This window comes from Nycticebus coucang, chromosome 8, assembly GCF_027406575.1.
Source record: "Nycticebus coucang isolate mNycCou1 chromosome 8, mNycCou1.pri, whole genome shotgun sequence".
Lineage (NCBI taxonomy): Eukaryota > Metazoa > Chordata > Mammalia > Primates > Lorisidae > Nycticebus > Nycticebus coucang.
Window position 1 is genome coordinate 31,258,043 of NC_069787.1, and position 15,174 is coordinate 31,273,216.

Below are 15,174 nucleotides of genomic sequence, written 5' to 3' on the forward strand. Positions count from 1 at the left end.
TTTTCCTTCACACCCTCTGTTTGTCCCATGTGTGCCTGTCTCTTTCTTTTCATATGTCTGTGCCTTTCTGGGTTATTTCCCATGACTGTCTTCTGTGTCTCTGGTCCCTCTCTCTCCCTTTCTCTCTGTCCCTGCCCCTGTGTGACAGATTTTCACCTATTCACAGTGCCTCTACATATGACCCATTTCTCCTCTCAGTCCCATGCCTGAGCTCTATATCTGAATAGGAAAATACCTTCCAAAACTGCATGTTTTTGAGTATGCCTGGTATATGGTTAATAATTAAGGCTATAATTAAAATGTAACTGTAAGTGTAATTAAAATTTATTTAATGGATCCTGGAATTATGAAGCAATTAGGCATTTTGACATGGCACTGGAAGAGCAGCTGGGAAGAGAAGAGGGCCCTGTTTTTCTGGGAAGCTGCCCCCCTTTTCTCCCAGCCCGGCATACTGCTGTCAGCCTCCAGCAAGGCCTTCCTTGCCTAGAGTACCTGCAGCTGCAGACTCACTCAGGAGCAGCGGACACAGCTGTTCCAGGGCTTTCCCAGAGAAAAGGCCTACCAGAGCCCCTAAGGACTCGGAGGAGTTTCAGAAACAATCACTCCTTATGACGCCATGGGCAGTTTGGAGTTTCTATTTTGACCCTATATAAACACATTGGGAGTGTAAGAACAGCTAGATGTTTCGAAAAGTACCCGCCCAATTCTCTCCTCACCTAGCACACTTTCTGTGTGCCAACCCAAACATACTTACTCAGCCTGTCAGCAAGTATATGCTAAGTGACAGGGATATTGTAAGATACCCTGGCAAGGGAGCCTGGCAAAGTGAAGCGAGTGTGTAGTGGGGACGAGCGAAGTGTCAGTAGCCATCCCAACGGGGCGTGCTCTGTGTTAAGATTCTGGAAGTACAAGTTCTCTGAAAGCTCACTTTACAAGTCTCTGCTTTAAAGTTGGGTTCTTGGGAGGTGGTGACATGGAAGGCATCCCCAAAGTAATGTCATTTAAATAGATGCCTTGTGAATGTATGAACATCAGCCCAGCAGGGACAGAGGTCGGCCCAACAGAGCTCTGCGTGGAAAGCCCAGCAAGGGCCATAGCCTAGCACATCTGAACATTCATGAAATTCCAGATGGGTTATTTTTTTTTTTTTTTGTCCCCTTGAGACAACAGGCACTAAGGTGGGTACTGAAGGGGATATTAATTAAGGAACTACTGAACTTTTTAGAACACATGGTTGCAAGGAAATTACCTGAAAAAAAGAATCAAGAACTTATTTCATCCCTACACATGGAAGGGAATTCAGGTAAAATGGAAGAAATGGTTCTCAGAGTAGGTGGTGACCATGATAAAACCAGACCCCAGAAAGAGCAGGATCTGAGACAGGGGAAGACCTCAAGGGCACCATTTCGACAGTTGTCTGGAGATGTTGGGAGCTATGTGTTGAGATAGGAAAAGTGCTTAAAAGAGAAAGGGAAGAAGGAAAAGAACTTTGTCCACATCTGTTGAGGGAGATAGAAATGTACACATTTAACTTTGGTTCACCTTCCGGTCCACAGACAGTTTTGCATCGGTTTCACTACGAGCTTTGCTTCACACTCTGTAGTTACTCCACGGAAGCCGTGCCTGCAGATTAATGTCTGAATTCTGTAGCCTGCAAACTAACACCTGCCACCATCTGATCCCCTGTCCTACTTTCCAGCCTCTGGGACCTTGGCTAAAACCTTACCAAATGAATCAAAAATGCACACCAAGGTTGTATTAATGAAATAATCTTTATGTCTGTGTTAATTATCTAACAGTGTGTAACAAATTACCCTCTAATGTAGCAGCTTGACGAAAAAAGACCGCAGTTTTTGTGGCCAGGAATCCGGATGTGGCTTTAGCTAGGTCCTCTTACTCAGGACCCCATAGAGTGATCAAGACGTCAGCCAGGGCTAAGAACATCTCAGCCTAGGACTAGGGAAGAGTTCACTTCCAAGCTCACGCCTGTGTTGTTGGCAGGATGAGTTTCTGCATGGCCTCAGTTCCCCATTGGCTGTTGGGGGGCTGCCGTCAGTTTCTTGCCAGTTGGGTTTCTTCATAGGGCAGCTCATAGCGTGGCAGTTTGTGTCATCAGAGTTGAACAAAGGAGGAGGGAGCAAAACAGAAGCCACAGGCTTTTTTAACCTAGTAAATAAGAGAAACGACATTCCATCACTTTTGCCATGTTTTTATTCCGGAAGCAAGGCTCCAGGTCCAGCCCCTACTCAGGTAGATATGAGATTATATAAGGATGTGAACAGCAGGAGGTGGGGTTCATCGATTAATCTTTGAGCGCCATTTTGGAAGCTGCCTTCCATAGTATTTACAAAGTTGTGTCTTATAGTAATGCTAGGTCCTGGAACAACTAAAAGTGCTGAAATGTCAGAGACTTTAAACAACGTTATAGAACACTCTTTCTCCTTCACATTGGCCTGAGAGGGAGAGTGGGTGGGGCACTCCGCTTCACATAGTTACTCGAACATCCAGCCTGGACATGTTGCGGTCTTCAAAGAGGTGCTTTCCAGTCAGCACCGACTGGCAACATTACAGACAGTAGACAGGGCAAATGGAGAATGTGAAGGGCACAGGAGAGATCCTTAGGACATGCATTTCATCTCCACTCACGTTCTGTTGGTCAGAGCTCCCAGGCCCTCTAGATGCCAGGGGACTGGGAAGCGTAGTTTCTGGCTGGATGTCCACTTCCCAGCAACACCACCTGGAGAGGAGGAGCAAGACTCTGGCACATAGCTGGCCAGGTCTGCCGTGGGCACTTTGCTATTCTCCAGACGCTTTCCCAGGCATTGTTTCATTTGCTTCTCATCACAGTCCGTGCCATCAACCATACTGTCCTCATTGTACAAACAGGGATGCAGACCAGCGTATCTTTAGAACATGCACAATTTGTAATTACAGAGAATAGTTCAAGTCCCCTCTCTGCAGCTTGTCCTTTCTGCGACTGTGGAAAAGTTTAACCCCTCTGTGCCTCAGTGGCCTTATCTGTAAAATAGATAGAGACAGTAGGTCCAATTTCTGTGGTTTTATAGAGACCTCATATGCGCCATATGAACCACTGAACATTATGCCTGGCGTACATGGGTACATAGCGAGTGTCAGTTCTGAGGAAGATGATAAGGATGATTATGCTGTGCTGTGCGTGGAGATAAAGTTGAGGCTCAGAGAAGTTACATGATTTATTCAAAACTATGTAAGGATATATGGCAGAACCGTAGATGCAAGGGTGAGGATTTTAGGTAGGAACTTCACCATGGTTCAGATTGTGGCTTTCCAAAGAGGCCTTTCATCATCTTTCTGTGCAAATCGACAGTAAATGAACCTGAAGCCGGAGGCACGGTGCCCAGGGTGCCCTTCACCACTGCTCTGTGGGCTTAGGGTCCCAGGAGAACTGGGAGCTTCTTGTCAATACAGTTGTTCCCATTCACCCTGGCCTTGACCTTTTATATGAACTGTGCTGATCAAGCGCCTCTTTTTATTTGTACTCTTTGTGATAAGGTAGATTCTTTCAGGCCTATGTTTCAAAGTCTTTTTTTTATAAATAGGCTCTGTCTTGCTAACTAGATAAAAGCACAAGAAATGATGTAAGATAAGATATTTCATTAGATGCTTATATTCTATCACATTTCTCCTCAAGGATTGTTCACTTAAAAAAAAAAAAAAAAAGCAGTTCATATGTTAATTAGGCAGTCCCCAAAGCACCCTTTGGGGCAAATACTCCCATGTCCACTGGTAACAACCAAAAGATGTCATCAGAAGCAGCACTGCTCATTTTCACTGGCTCTTGTTGTATAGAGTGAGGAGGAAGCAAAAATGGACATGTTGCCTGCAGCAAGAGTCTTCAGAGCAGTGAGTGGATTTGCAGAATTTCAGGTTATAACTTGACCCTTGCTTTCTAAGAGGTCTTGAAGACGGATGACTTCTCATATGGGCCAAAACCGTATAAAATCCATGTGACTGTGGATTATCAGCAGACATTTCACTTTCTATCAGTAACAACAACAACAACAAAAACTTGCCCCTTCCAAGTCTTTGCTTCATCTTTTCTAGTCAGTTCACAGCTTGAGATATATCTTGTCACATAATCTTTCCTGTCACTGACACCTATATTTAATTGATTTCCTGGTGAAAAGCTATAGACAGATTAGCCTTGTGCTTCCTCATCTATTACTCAGGTACAGACTGTCCCCAATTTATAGAAGTTTGACTTAGCAATGTTTTGACTCAACAATGGTATGATGGTGATACGAATTCAGTAGAATGTGAATAAATTACACAAGATATTCCACACTTTTTTTATAAAATCGGTTTTGCCCAACTATGGGCTAATTTAAGTGTTCTGAGTACATTTAAGGTAGGCTCAGCCATGGTGTTCCGCAGGCTCAGTAGATTAGGTGTGTAGAATGGAAATGGATATTTGACAGGATATTTTCAGCTGACATTGGATTTATCAGCACAGAACCGCATCATAAAGTCAAGGAGTATCTGTGCTCCATATCATCCCAACACCCTGCTGCATCTTTCTCTTGCACTTTTTTTTCATAAGACATTTGCTTTCCATTTTATACTTAGACTATTCAATCAAGGGAAAACGCCAGTTCGTAAGATTTTCCTCCTTCAAATCCGTTGAACAGGTGGTTGCTAATCTTTCTTTGAGCACAGTCTGAAATGAAGCTCATTTCCATGTTTTTATCTGCCAGAGAAAATATAGGCAGTGTCATTATAATAGAAGATAACTAAAGTAAAAAGAAGAAAAAATAAATTGTCTTCTGGGTATATCTGTCTAGCCAGATCTGGATCATAAAAAGCAGGAACCGTGTTCTAATGAAATTATGTCAGTTTCGCATGGACCCGGGCATCGCATGATTTCAGGTTGTACAAAAAACTTTGCAGAGCACTACCTGTGATTGTTCATCCTCATTCAGCGATTGTTCATCCTTTTCCCTTCTAGGAACTAACGTCCAAGAAGCCCAGAACATACTCAACAACAGTGGGCTGCACATTACATCAGCTGTCGACCTGGAGGATGCAGCCAAGAAGGCTGTGGCCAGTGTGTCCAAGAAGTGACAGCTTCATCCTGATCCCTTAGGGAAGGGAGGCCAATTCTCCCTGCGAAAGGGTAGTTCTCTCATCACTGTGAAGGAGATGGTTATCTTCTTGGGAAAAAAAGAGGGGAAGGCATGCACAAGAATCACCGTGTGACGAATCTTAAATCTGTATTTTATTGAATAAGCTGTCTAGACAGCCTCAATCTGATTTTACTTACAGTCTCCATAAAGATAATGTCCTGTGTTCTCATAATTCTCTATCATTGTAAGCCTGCTCAGCAGACAGTGTTTTGCCAACTTTGAGGAGTAGTCTCTGTGTCTAAATAATGTGTGTATATACAGAATTGGAAATCAGGTCCAGGTTTATTTCCAAGAATTTTGATGATTCTAATCCTATATAACAAAAAGAAATCACAATCTATAAAATATTCAGATAAGATGACATTTAACATATTAAACACCAAAAAGGCACAGCTAAGACATTCAGGCAAGTAGGCATTACACACAGTGGCAGTTTTTACAAGTTTCCAATTCCAACATGTGTTTTAAAATGGAAAGTCTGCATTAATATACCATGTAAGTATTTTTACCATTTTGCCTTAATATCAAATAATACTGTTTACGTTACACTAAAAGCCAGAAGCCTTATTTGTGATTTTGAAGTAGACATTTCCATTTTAATGTTAAAAATGAAGGATGCTGATTCTCATGGAAATCTTTATAATTAAGTCATTTCAAGATGAGACAACACTGAAGATCAGATTGTATTGACTGTCAGCATCTTCTCTCCCTTATCCCACTCCCTGCTCCCTAGAACTACCAGTTTGTGCTTTAAGAAATGGAAAAATGTATTTGAATAGAAAGTGGCTTTCTTTTTCATAGTGTCCATTTTTGTGATGGGTAAATTTTTGAATTAGATTTTTATCTAAATTTTGGTATATTTTTATCTGTATACAAATTTAAATAAAATCTTGTTTTGTAATCTCTAAGATCTGTGTCTATTTCCAATTTTAGTCAGTTTTATTCCTCAAACAGTTCTTCTTTGTTAACTGAAGTAAAATTTTAAGCACCCTCCCCAGCCTACTAAATGGTCCTTCTCTTGGCTAAGGGGACTCTCCCCAGTTCCTCCACAAAAAAAAAAAATAAAATAAAATCTTTAAAGCTGAGTTGTCAGCCATGAGGAAAAGGGAGGTCACACATACCTAGTTACACCCTATCCCTTTTGGAGTTACTTTTTGTAGCAATAAGATATAAAATCACTAACAGGCCAAAGGCCATGTAAGACAAAGCTTCAATCACACTTGCAGGTCATCAGTTTACTTAACAGATCACTTGAGTCTCTCCACATATGTGAGGTGCCTTGTCTCTGATTAGCAGACTTTTTTGTCCTAAGACATTCCAAGCCTTTAAACAAAGCTTCATTTCTTGAACTAATTACAAATCAAAGAATCTTTCAGTTATCTGTAATCTGTAATGCCCTGCTTGGAGAAGTCTTACCTTTTCAGGTCAGACCAATGTACACCTTCCATATGACTTTACATGTAATTTCTGTCTCCCTAAAATGTATAAAGCCAAACTATAACCCAAGCATGGCAAGACCACTTGCTCAAGGCAAGTGAGAAACTTAATATTGCATAGATCCACATTTGCCTGGGAGAAATAAACCATTTGATAGGTCGGTCTCATGTCTCATCTTAAGGGCTATGCAATAAATGGAAAATAGTAATGTGTTTTTTAAGGTGTATATTGTCTTTTGATATTGTAGTAACTAGTATGGCAAAAGAAATGATCTATATTTTATTAATTAGACAATAATTAGCCATATTTGAATTTTTTGCTCTAAAGGTCTGTATTTGGATCACTTGTAAATAATGTTTCTGATCAACCCAGTTTGGAGGTGGGTATAAAGGAAGTCAATCATTCAGGTAGTTATTTTGTAAAAGGATTATAGTAAACATAGACTCTTATTTTCAAATAAGCTAAAAGCTACCAGAACTTGATCTGTTTGTATCTTGGCCCAGTTTGTCTCTCTAGGTTTTATTCTTAGGCCACTTCATAAGATAGTAATATGCTTCCATAAGATAGTAATATGGCTTCTGGCCATTTCATGGAGAGGTTTACAAGGTTAGCATCCCCAGAAGAGAAGAGAGGGAGGGAAAGAGAAAATGAAAGAGAAAGTAGAAAGATAGAAGGAAGGGAGGGAGGGAAGAAGGAAAGAAGGAAGGGGAGTAAAGATAGGGGAAGTAGAGATCAAGAAAACAAACTTATCTGTCTTAGAAACTCTAAGCTGTAAGACCCCCCAGAATTGAGTCTTGATGGCTCTGATGACCAAGTTTGGGTCAGCGACCTGCCCCTAAACCAGTCTTGGTCAGGAGTTTATAGTGTTCGGATGAATCCAGCCTGATTTAAGTACTCCCTCCATGACCTGAGGGTGACACAGCCTCAAATTACCAAGACTGAGGGTGGGGAGGGAGAGATGGTTGCATAAGGAAAATGTGAGGCCTCACTCGAAGAATTAGTGTATTCTGAGATGGAAAAATAAGAGATGTCAACCACATTCATCAACTGTGGGATGATGAGCTTGAACAAAATTATTTCTAAGGATGCTTTCAGCCCTAAAATTTTATGGTTCTATTTTATTAATTTCTTTTTTTATTTTTATTTTTTTATTTTTACTTTTTTTTATATTTATTTATTTTTATTAAATGATAGCTGTGTACATTAATATGATCGTGGGGCACCATACATTTGGTTCATAGATCGTTTGACACATTTTCATCACATTAGTTAACATAGCTTTTGTAGCATTTTCTTAGTTATTTTGCTAAGACCTTTACATTCCACATTTACTAGGATTCACATATACCCTAGGTAAGATGCACCGCAGGTGTAATCCCATTAATCCCCCTCCTTCTCCCTCCCTCCTCCCTCTGTCCCCTCCCTTTCCCCTTTCTCCCTATTCTTAGGTTGTAACTGGGTTATAGCTTTCATGTGAAGGTCCTACATTAGTTTCATAATAAGGGTGAGTACATTGGGTACATTTTCTTCCATTCTTGAGACACTTTACTAAGAAGAATATGTTCCAGCTCCATCCATGTAAACATGAAAGAGGTAAAGTCTCCATCTTTCTTTAAGGCTGCATAATATTCCATGGTGTACATATACCACAATTTATTAATCCATTTGTGGATTGATGGGCACTTGGGTTTTTTCCATGACTTAGCAATTATGAATAGGGCTGCAATAAATATTCTGATACAAATATCTTTGTTATGGTGTGATTTTTGGTCTTCTGGGTATATGCCCAGTAGGAGGATTACAGGATTGAATGGCAAATCTATTTTTAGATCTCTAAGTATTCTCCATATCTCTTTCCAAAAGGAATGTATTAATTTGCATTCCCACCAGCAGTGTAAAAGTGTTCCCTTTTCTCCACATCCACACCAACATCTCTGGTCTTGGGATTTTGTGATATAGGTTAGTCTCACTGGAGTTAGATGATATCTCAAAGTAGTTTTGATTTGCATTTCTCTGGTGATTAAAGATGATGAGCATTTTTTCATATGTCTGAAGGCCGTGCGCCTGTCTTCTTCAGAGAAGTTTCTCTTCAAGTCGCTTGCCCAGCCTGCGATGGGATCCCTTGTTCTTTTCTTGCTAATGCGTTTGAGTTCTCTGTGGATTCTGGTTATTAAACCTTCGTCGGAGACATAACCTGCAGATATTTTCTCCCATTCTGAGGGCTGTTTGTTTGCTTTACTTACTGTGTTCTTGGCTGTGCAGAAGCTTTTTAGTTTGATCAAGTCCCAATAGTGTATTTTTGAAGCAGCTTCAATTGCCCGGGAGGTCCTTCTCATAAAAAACTCGCCCAACCCAATTTCTTCAACGGTTTTCCCTACACTCTCTTCTAGTATTTTTATAGTTTCATGTCTTAAGTTTAAATCTTTGATCCAGTGAGAGTCTATCTTGGTTAATGGTGAGAGGTGTGGGTCCAGTTTCAGTCTTCTACAGGTTGCCAGCCAGTTCACCCAGGACCGTTTGTTAAATAGGGAATCTTTTCCCCACTGAATGTTTTTAATTGGCTTGTCAAAGATTAGATAACGGTAAGTAGCTGGATTTATCTCTTGGTTCTCTATTCTGTTCCAGACATCTACTTCTCTGTTTTTGTGCCAGTACCATACTGTTTTGATCACTATCGATTTGTAGTATAGTCTGAGGTCTGGTACCGTGATTCCTCCTGGTTTGTTTTTATTTTTGAGTAATGTCTTGGCTATTCGAGGTTTTTTCTGATTCCATATAAAACGAAGTATTATTTTTTCAAGATCTTTAAAGTATGACAGTGGAGCTTTAATGGGGATTACGTTGAAATTATATATTGCTTTGGGTAGTATGGACATTTTAACAATGTTGATTCTTCCCAACCATGAGCATGGTATATTTTTCCATTTGTTAACATTCTCAGCTATCTCTTTTCCTAGAGTTTCATAGTTCTCTTTATATAGATCTTTCACGTCCTTTGTTAGATAAACTCCCAAGTATTTCATCTTCTTTGGCACTACTGTGAATGGGATAGAGTCCTTAATTGTTTTTTCAACTTGAGTATTGTTGGTATATATAAAGGCTACTGATTTATGAATGTTGATTTTGTAACCTGAGACACTGCTGTATTCCTTAGTCACTTCTAAGAGTTTTGTAGTAGAGTCCCTAGTATTTTCCAGATATACAATCATATCATCTGCAAAGAGCGGAAGTTTGATCTCTTCTGACCCTATGTGGATACCCTTGATTGCCTTTTCTTCCCTAATTGAGGTGGCTAAAACTTCCATTACAATGTTAAAGAGCAATGGAGACAATGGGCAGCCTTGTCTGGTTCCAGATCTAAGTGGAAATGATTCCAATTTAACTCCAATACGATATTGGCTGTGGGTTTGCTGTAGATGGCCTCTATCGGTTTAAGAAATGTCCCTTCTATACCAATTTTCTTAAGTGTTCTGATCATGAATGGATGTTGGATGTTATCAAAAGCTTTTTCTGCATCGATTGAGAGAATCATATGGTCTTTGTTTTTTAATTTGTTTATGTGCTGAATTACATTTATAGATTTACGTATATTGAACCAGCCTTGAGACCCTGGGATAAAACCGACTTGGTCATGATGTATGATTTGTTTGATATGTTGCTGGATTCTGTTTGTTAGAATCTTATTGAATATTTTTGCATCTATATTCATTAGTGATATTGGTCTATAATTTTCTTTTCTTGTTGGGTCTTTTCCTGGTTTGGGCATCAGGGTGATGTTTGCTTCATAGAATGTGTTGGGTAGTCTTCCTTCTTTTTTTACCTTTTGGAACAGGTTGAGTAGTATAGGTACTAATTCCTCTAAAGATTTGGTAGAATTCTGACGTGAAACCATCTGGTCCCGGGCTTTTCTTTTTGGGGAGATTTTGTATGGTTAATGATATTTCTGAACTTGATATGGGCCTGTTCAACATTTCCACTTGTTTTTGATTAAGTCTTGGAAGGTGACGTACTTCCAAGTAACGGTCGATTTCCTTCAGATTTTCGTATTTCTGAGGGTAAAGTTTCTTGTAATATTCATTAAGGATTTTTTTGATTTTTGAGGAGTCTGTTGTTATTTCGTCTTTGTTATTTCTGATTGATGAGATTAGAGATTTTACTCTTTTTTTTCCTGATTAGGTTGGCCAAAGGTTTATCTATTTTGTTGACCTTTTCAAAAAACCAGCTTTTTGATTTATTGATCTGTTGTATTATTCTTTTGTTTTCAATTTCATTTAGTTCTGCTCTGATTTTGGTTATTTCTTTTCTTTCACTGGATTTGGGGTTGGAGTGTTCTTCCATTTCCAGTCTCTTGAGATGTCCCATTAAGTTGCTTACTTCCTCTCTTTCCGTTCTCCTGAGGAAGGCTTGCAGTGCTATAAATTTCCCTCTTAGAACTGCCTTTGCTGTGTCCCAGAGGTTCTGATAGTTCGTGTCTTCATTGTCGTTTTGTTCCAGAAATTTGGCAATTTCCTTCTTGATCTCATCTCTGACCCAGCTATCATTCAGCATAAGGTTATTTAACTTCCATGTTTTTGTATGTGTATGCAGATTCCTGTTGTTACTCATCTCAAGTTTTATTCCATGATGGTCCAAGAAGATGCATGGAATAATTTCTATTCCTTTAAATTTACTGAGGTTATCCTTGTGACCTAAGATGTGATCGATTCTGGAGTAAGTTCCGTGGGCTGATGAGAAGTATGTGTATTCAGTTTTGTTGGGATGAAATGTTCTGTAGATGTCTGTTAAATCTAAATGCTGGGTGGTTAGATTTAAATCTAGAATTTCTTTACTCAGCTTTTTGTTGGAGGATCGATCCATCACTGCCAAAGGAGTGTTAAAATCTCCGACTATTATAGAGTTGGAGGAAATCAAGTTGCTCATGTCTGTTAGAGTTTCTCTTATAAATTGAGGTGCATTCTGGTTGAGTGCATAGATATTAATAATTGAAATCTCATCATATTGAGTCTTACGCTTAACAAATACGAAGTGACCATTTTTGTCCTTCCTTACTTTTATTGGTTTAAAGCCTATTGTGTCCGCAAATAAAATTGCAACTCCTGCTTTTTTCTGGTTACCATTTGCCTGAAATATGGATGACCATCCTTTCACCCTGAGTCTGTATTTGTCTTTTAAGTTAAGATGTGACTCTTGTATGCAACAAATGTCTGGCCTGAGTTTTTGTATCCAGTCAGCTAACCTGTGTCTCTTTAGAGGGCAGTTTATGCCATTCACATTAATGGAGAGTATTGATAAGTTTGGTGAAATTTGGGGTATTGAGTTTTTTGAAAGTCCAGTGGGCATTTTTAATCCTTTTGCCATTGTGGAAGTTGGAGTTTGATCAGAAGTTTCTGAGTGAGTTTACTTTTGTAGTAGAGGATTGGGTTGGTTATTATGGAGGATAGGTCTGAGAATATCCTGAAGAGCTGGTTTGGTTATGGCAAATTTCTTTAGCATATGTATGTCATTAAAGTATTTAATTTCTCCGTCATAAATGAAACTCAGTTTAGCTGGTTACAAGATCCGGGGTTGAAAGTTATTTTGCTTGAGGAGATTAAACTTTGATGACCACCCTCTTCTGGCTTGAAAAGTTTCAGCAGAGAGATCTGCACTCATTCTAATGTTCTTCCCTTTGAAGGTAATAGATTTCTTTCGCCTGGCTGCTTTGAGAATTTTCTCCTTCATATTAACTTTAGTGAAGTTAATTATGATATGCCTGGGAGATGTCTTATTGGGGTTGAATCGTGCTGGGGTTCTGAAGCTATCTTCTATCTGAATTTCAGGTTCTCTAGGCATGTCTGGAAAATTCTCTTTCATAATTTCATGCAGAAAGGCCTCTGCGCCCAGTGAGGCCACTTCATGTGTTTCAGGAGTTCCTATGAGACGGATATTTGCCTTCTTCAAGTTATCCCAGAGCTCTCTGAGTGAGTGATCCATTTTTGCTCTCCATTTCTCTTCCTCTTTGAGAGTTTGGGAGCGTTCAAAGGCTTTATCTTCGATGTTGGAGATCCTTTCTTCTGCTTGGTCCATTCTGTTGGTAAGGGATTCTACTGTATTTTTCATATCTTTGAGGGCTGCAAATTCTTGTTTCAGTGTGTCTAAGTCTTTCGTGGTTTTGTCTTTAAATTCGTTAAATTCTTGAGACAGCTTTTGAATTTCTCCACGAATTCCTAATTCCATTTTGTTAATCTTGTTTGCCATCCAAATTCTGAATTCGATTTCTGACATCTCAGCCAGTTGTTTGTGAATGGGATCTTCAATTACATCTGCCGTATCTTTCCTTGGGGGGGTTGATCTATTCTGGTTATTCATGTTACCAGAGTTTTTCCGCTGATTGCGCCCCATGATTGTTTTACTCCCTTTGATTTTCCTCTGGTGTTTTTTCGAGGACCCGTACAGTGCTGTGGCCTGAGAAACTGGGGCCCTGTTTGGTGTAGAGGGGCTAAGTGGTTCTGATTTGTTTTCAGCTGGTTTCTATGTGACTCTAGTGAAACAGTTACTCTGGGTTGAAGTCTCAGCTGTGGAGAAATACCAGCAATTAAGTCACCCCACCCACCACTGGCAACATATGGAAAAGGAAAATCAAACCTTCCTACAATCACACACCCAAGGCACCACCTGGATAGTCCCCAGGTGAGTGACTCAGTTCAAAAGGGCCAAGTCAATTGTCTCAGTCAGCAGCTGCGTCGGGTGGGAGAGTTCAAGAGGTCCCTGGGAACTGGATCACAGGGGTCTGGTGACTGCTCTAAAATGGCTTGCTCCAGTGCTGCGTGGAGTCAGGAAGAGCCACCAGTAAATAGATCAGTCTGGGAAGATTGATGCCTCCTTCCCCACCTTGTAGCTCTGTCACACCCAGTCACTGCTAGCCCCACAGGGCTGTGACCCAGTCAGTTGTCTGAAGTAAGCAGCTACTCCAGGGGTTTGCACCTGCCTAAGTCACAGGGTAGTCTGTGACTGCTCGACTAGGCCGCTATTCTCTGTCTTTATCCAGCAGGGAGTGGTGTGGCCTGTCAACCTCGGGCACTTGATGGAGGCTGGAGGTGTTCACTCAGTTCCAGCCCCACCCTTAGTTTATGTTACTGGGTGAAGGGAACAACCCTGTGGGAGTTTGTTTCTGACCTTGCCAGATTCCTCTGCAGAGGAGAGGCTGATTTGAGTTCCCAGAACTTGTGTCTCAGGCCCTGTCTTTAGTCCTGCGGGTTTGTATTCACAGCACGATCAGTTGTTGGCTGTAGCCTCTTGGCCTCCTTTGTCTATAGGCTGGTGATTCCCTAAGGGCCAGGTGCGTCTTAGGCTCAGTAGAGCTGTTCTCTGGATCAGCCCCACCCTAGGAGTTTCCCAGCTCTGCGGGTGTGTTTTCTAGTCCCCGTGTTCCACCCAGGTTGGTACCGTCTCAGGAAAACCCTTTACTCACGGGGCCTGTGTTTCAGTCCCAGGTCTGTTCCATGGTGGTTGCCATCTGAGAAGATGCTCGGCCTCATCTGGTTGCCCAGGAAGACAGGAGGAAAGGCTATGGGATATCTGGGGGTGGACCTTGTTATTGCTGAAGATGGCTGTTGCTCTGCACCTCAGGGCACCACCGCTCCAGTGTAGTTCCCTCTCAGCTGACCGTTGTCTTCTCGCTCCTTTGCTACAGAGTCAGCACTGGCCAGCTGCAGTCCAGGTCCTGTCTACACCTCTTGAGAGTTCACCCAAGAATCTGGACTCCTGAGGGGGCAGGTCTCCAGATCACGGAGTGAGAGTGGAGGGGGGTGTTAGGAGCTCAGGGTTGGAGGTCATAACACCAAGCTCATTGAGACCAAATGAACAAATAAACAGATACAAAGGTTACCAGGCACATGGGCCCATAGATACAGAGACAGACGGAAACACATAAACATACAAGCAATAGCCACGACAACAGCAATATAAGAACAACTGCAATAAAAATAGTGATAATTGTAAAATAATCGAAAGAAGGGGAAAAAAGAGAGAAAAAAGTGGTGTTAGAAGGAATGTTAAGTGAGAAGAAAGAAGAAATTAAAATTAGAAGACATAGAAATAAAAAAATATATCTATATAAAATGTAATCATAAAAAATTATCAAAATCTCCTCTAAGAAAATGGTGAGAAAAAATCAGACAAAAAGAAAATAACAGCAAAAAAAAAAAAAAAAAAAAAAACCCATGGAAACCAAAAAAAACAAAACAAAACAAAAAAAAGGCACCAACTGCAAAAATATTCTTGTGGTAGAAATATACCTATGAATATCTATATGTCTGCTGTAGGGATCAACTTTCGTAGTAATGTATTCTTACTGCGATATACTTTCTGGACACCAGGTGGCACTGTGAGTGGTTTCAAGACTTATACCTGGTTTACAGTTTATACCGTTACCATGGTAACCACCTTCCATGGCCTATCGCCATTTTGGAGTTTCTGTAAAAGTTTGTCGCCTAAGAATTGTGCAACCTCAGCTGTTCTTTTCCCAACAGCACTTGCGACTGACCTTCCCACTCAGTGCAGGTGTCCACGCTTCCAAAGTCCTTCCACTCTGTTC

The 15,174-nt window shown here is 40.6% G+C and overlaps 1 protein-coding gene across 1 annotated transcript in view; it reads left to right on the forward strand.

Moving 5' to 3' along the window:
• SUCLG2 (succinate-CoA ligase GDP-forming subunit beta) overlaps positions 1–6,070 on the forward strand; it is a 305,540-nt gene extending 299,470 nt beyond the window's left edge. The window contains exon 11 of the mRNA XM_053599312.1: positions 4,985–6,070. Coding sequence (XP_053455287.1) covers positions 4,985–5,100 — 116 coding nt within the window. The 3' untranslated portion in view covers positions 5,101–6,070. The remainder of the gene's footprint in view (positions 1–4,984) is intronic.
• Positions 6,071–15,174: the final 9,104 nt, after the last annotated feature.